This window comes from Propithecus coquereli, unplaced genomic scaffold, assembly GCF_000956105.1.
Source record: "Propithecus coquereli isolate 6110/MARCELLA unplaced genomic scaffold, Pcoq_1.0 Scaffold26, whole genome shotgun sequence".
In the NCBI taxonomy this organism is placed as follows: Eukaryota; Metazoa; Chordata; class Mammalia; order Primates; family Indriidae; genus Propithecus; species Propithecus coquereli.
This window is the reverse complement of record NW_012148174.1, coordinates 3,016,954-3,022,105: the sequence shown is the minus strand read 5'-3', so window position 1 is coordinate 3,022,105 and position 5,152 is coordinate 3,016,954. Positions and strand designations below refer to the sequence as shown.

Sequence of the window (5,152 nt, the reverse complement as noted above, 5' to 3'; positions counted from 1 at the left end):
AGATGTTAATAAGCATAATTAATGTTGTTAATTATATTTTGAGTGAGAACAAAGCATTTTCAATATGCTTCCATATAAATACCTTGTTAAGGTGTTAAATCTTATTAAAGTCTTGGTTTAACATCTTTTGACATAGTAATTTGAATGTCACATTCTTTAGACTCTGTGTGTTCATGTTAGTCACTGATGTAATAACTAAATCATTTTTTAATCTCATCCACAAATTACGCAAACGTTTTTAAAGAATTTTTTGCCACCTTGCCCTAATGAGAATTGCTTATTCCTACGCATTAAATCAGAAAGGGTTGCATTTTAACGTGTTTAACAATTGGGTTCAAAGCTATTGAAACTTTTTATTTGCTAGATTAACAGGCTAGAAAATTCTGTTTCATACTCTTAGTATGTACTAAGGAGTCTTAACTTTTCCATTTTCTTTTTGTTCTTAGATGCTTACATTACTGCACTTGATCTTGGCCAAAAGGCTGAGAAGCAGTGGATGCTTACATTACTGTATCTTTTACACCACTTACCTTTCTCGTGAGCATTAGTTTAGTTAAAATTAGATAACAGAATCACAATCACGACACCATATGCTGGGCCCCCACAGCATGGTGAAAGTGGACCCACAGCAAATGAGGGTATTTCAGATACTCTGTGTTGTAGAATTCCTCACTCTTCCCTCAGGTTACCTTGGATACGGTGCCCAACCCATGGGCCAGGTGAGGATGCAAGAACTCACCCATGTATTAAACTTTACTAAAGTTTCATTTCTTTTCAAAAATAAAAACAGAATAAATGGACGCTCTAATTACAAATATTGTAGAAGCTTTTAGTAAATATCAATAAAAGCTCTAAGATTTCCTTCTTGCACACCCATGGATAGTCTTGTGCGTTTCCAGAGTACGTGAACCCCGCTTTGGGGGCACTGGATAAGGTCCGAGCAAAAGTGCATGTGAAACCTTGAATTTTGTTTTGTTATCACAACGGAAGTGACTCCCAAAAGACACACTATACCCTGTCTGGACTGGCAACGTGAGCAAAAGAAAACAGAAAGAACTTGGAAATCTGCGTTTGCCTGTCCTTAGGCAATGCTTTCCCTTGCAATAAATCTGGATGGGGCAAGTAGAGGCCACCCTGGGGATGGTGCAGAGGTTTCAACTCATGTGTCAACTGGGGTTGGCTGGTAACAATTGCCTGGAAAGCTCTGTTGTGAGGACACCAAGGCCACGTCCAGGGAAATGAAGCAAGACGACTGACAATGATGCGTGGCTGGTACACAAGCCAGCTACCACCACCATCGTGCTGAGCAGACCTTGTCCTCCACTCGCGTTCCACACTGTGCTTCCGCTAACCTGGGCTTCAGACCGCCTCCTTCTCAGGCGGCACTCAAGCTCAGAAGCAGAAGGGGACCCGGGTGAGGAACTTTTGGTAAGAGAAGTCGGTGACCACCATGAAGTTGGAAGGAACAAACTCCCACTTTGGAATGGCTCTCTCCACGTGGCAACCACTCTCAGGAATTTTTCTCTCCTGTGCAGCTATGAACCGTTACAGACCAGCAAAGAGGGGCACTGGGTTCCGGTCAGCTGCTATAGCTTGGCTGACAGTGTGAATGGGAAACTGTTAACCACCTCCCCTCCTCTTTTTTTCCAACTTCCCTTGTCTATCCAACATCAAATGATCTATGACTGCAACAGCAAAGTGGATCCAATTCTAAGACATATTTAATACGTTGGATTCCGAATGCACATCTTCATTTGGGAAAGAATGCAAAAGGAGAAGAGATACTTAATACATCCCCCGAGAGGTCACGTTTGACGGTGTTTCCTAGGTGGGCAGGGGCAGAATTAGGACCGCGGTACTCTTCCGTGGCCTTACGCACACGATTCAAAAAGGAAGCTGAGCGAGGACACGCGTCGCGGGCGGGTGACTTACCTCAGAGGCAGCAGCACGCAATAGCGCACCACGACGCCCAGCACCCACACCAGGGTGAGCCTTGGACTGACGTAGTGGAAATTTACATTGGTTCTCGTGAGGAGATTCCACGACACCAGCTCCTCTGAGGAAAACCTCTGGGTCACCTCATCTTCCACGATGGCTTCCAGTCCCTTCTTGGAGAAATAAAACACGTCAGACAGCTCAAAGTCCCTTCCTCGCAGACCAGAGAGCCCTTTTTCCATGGGTGACTCATCTCTTTGGATAATACCTTAAAAGAAAGCATCGTGACATGAGAAAATGCCGTAGGACGGAACAACTGACCAAAGGAACAACTTTGTGTGGAAAATAAGAAACAAGTTAATAAGTTTAATGGGTGACATGGAGCAGATTTCAGGTAAGAGACAAGCAGTCGCGGTGGAAAGAGCGAAGAAATCACTGTCTGCGTGAAATGGCCTCTACCCTATGATTTCAATTGATTACTGAGGAATTCGGGTCCTTTAAAACCGTTTTGCTTGGATTTCCTCCCTACGTGCCATTAGCGAAAGAACTCACAGAAACTAACCCTTCCCAAGTATAGGTCTAGACTGTGTGCAAATAAAGACTTCTGTCCTCCCCTGATGAAAAACATAAAGTCAAAAAGCAAGCAGGCCGGGCGCGGTGGCTCACGCCTGTAATCCTGGCACCACGGGAGGCTGAGGGGGGAGGATCGCTCGAGCTCAGGAGTTCGAGACCAGCCTGAGCAAGAGCGAGACCCCGTCTCTAGTAAAATAGAAAAAATTAGCCGGGTGTGGTGGTGTGTGCCTGTAGTCCCAGCTACTCGGAAGGCTGAGTGGAGGGATTGCTTGAGCCCAGGAGTTCAAGGCTGCCGTGGGCTGTGATCTCGCCACTGCACTCCAACATGAACAGAGCCAGACCTTGTCTCTAAATAAATAAATGAACAGGCTAACGTTTTATGATTTTAGGTTTGGGATTTTTTGGTGGGTTTTGGGGGGCGGTGTTTGTTTTTGCCCCACATCCAAAGCTAATATGTAAACACCCTCAGAATTAGAGCAATAGAGTAAGTTCTTGAATGATCATTAGGTCATCTTTTTCAGAAGTCAAGTCTAAGCGGTACAGCCTTCCTTCACCATCTTCATAAAAGGTTTCATTAGTATCAGAGGTTGAACCAAGATAGCGTCCCTACAGATTATCTGTCTCTCTGCAGGCACCGCAATACCACTCAAAGCAGCTTACTCAATCCGAGTACTGGCCAATATTTAGCAGCGCAAGCGTTTCATTATTTAGCAATATACAGATTTTTTTTTTTAAGTCTAGAGCAGGAGGGAAGAGTAAGTTATTTTAGTAAATCTCTAAATGAAATACACTGGGGACAGTGGACAGCACTTCTAAAAATAACCTTTTTCAGAAAGGCCAGAGACAAGAATGCAAGCTCAAGTTGCTCCATATTATTTAACAGAGACAAGAGAACAGAGATCGGCAAACAGAAGCCAACCCCTCGGCCCCTACACACTTGATGTGTAACATATTCTCTGCCCCTTTACCTAGTTTATTCTGAATAACTCACATGAAATATAACACAACTTTATATTTTGCTTAAGCATCTGTCAAAACTATGTGGATAACTGCAGTGCATTTAGTTGACAAAGGATTGATTTCCAGAATATATTTAGACACACAAAAAAATTAATAGGAAAATGTTAAAGAACACTGTTTAAAAAAAATGGCTAAGAATATGCAATTCATAAAGAGTAGCCTTAATGATTAAACATCGGAAAAGATGCTCAGACTCACCATAATCAGATAAATGCAAACCAAAACCACAATGAGATACTATAGTGAGATTCATAAGATCGATAAAAATTTGAAATCTGATAATATCAAGGATTGGTGAAAATGTAGAGCAATGGGAATGTAATTAGCACAACCATACTGGAAAACAATCTGGCACTCTCTAGTAAATTCAAAGACACCAGAGCCTACGACCAGGCAATTCCACTCCCAGGTGTAACTCAAGAAGATGTTTTTAATAATTGCAGATATACAGAAAAGTTGAAACAATAGGTCAGTTCGCCCAGATTTGCTCATTGCCAACATTCTGCCACATTTGCTTTATTGTTCTGTTTTTACATGTATAAAAAGATATTTTTTTCTGAACTACTTGGAATACGTTTGTAGACATCATCCCTTTACCCCCAAATATTTCAGCATATGACTTAGGACAGAGAGATCCACTTATTTAATCACAGTAACAATTATCAAAAATCAAGGAGGTTGACATTAATGCAATACATTAATGGTCTAATCTCCAGCCCTTATTCAGATTTTGACAATTGTCAAAATTCAAGAAACCCAGTTGTTTTTAATAAATTAATCGTGATCCTTCAAAGCAACCCACAATTCTTAAATTTGTGAAACCCTGCATCTAGGAAAATGTTTTCCTTTGATTTCACAAGTCGGTTTTGTAAAGTAAATCTATAAACATTTTGAACTTTGTCCATACACCAAACACTCTGGCCAAACCAACATAGTCCATGCTTGGAAGAAAATCAAATTAGAACGGTCTTTATCTAATGTAGGAGATTCATTGCACAAGCTGCCCCATCCCCGGAGCCTTCAGGAAGTCACTCACACATAAATAATGCCACCTGTGAAAGGCCTGTGGAAATGGAGACAGAAGTTAAACCATCTCAGACATAATTAACTCTAAATGAGCTGAGTGAACTCTTGGAATAACTGCCCATTTATAAATCACACTAGTTTTTCTGCCCTCCAGTCGTAACGCAAGCTTCCTAAGCCAGCAATGAAGAAAATCGAGCTCTGCTACAGCTCAAAAGAGAATACGGTAGCTTATCAACAGAAGTGTACCTTAGTCTACCCATGACGTATGTGCCAAAAGTCAGAAGCTCAGCGTTCCAAACACACCCTCTCAGGAAAAACTCACTGAAACTAGTCTGGGCAAGAACGCTACTCAATCAGAAGCTTCACTAACTCGAAAATAGGTGAACACATAGAGTGATAGCATGACACAGAAATCTCTCTTAACACTGTTTCCATAAATTTTTAATTAAATCTGGTTTGGAATTGACAAAAATACACTCCCCCGTCCCATAGTTATTGGAAGAGGACATTACAGGAACATTCTGGGGTACTGGTCATGTTCTATTTCTGGATCTAGATGAGAGGCATACGGGTAAGTTCACTTTGGAAAAATGCATGA

General features: G+C 41.7%; 1 protein-coding gene across 1 annotated transcript in view; it reads right to left on the bottom strand.

Annotated features, from left to right (window-relative positions):
- The window catches only part of AGPAT9 (1-acylglycerol-3-phosphate O-acyltransferase 9), a 53,495-nt gene that overhangs the window by 29,822 nt on the left and 18,521 nt on the right, over positions 1-5,152 (bottom strand). Inside the window, exon 4 of the mRNA XM_012647153.1 lies at positions 1,933-2,203. Within this exon, the coding sequence (XP_012502607.1) occupies positions 1,933-2,203 (271 nt within the window). The remainder of the gene's footprint in view (positions 1-1,932; positions 2,204-5,152) is intronic.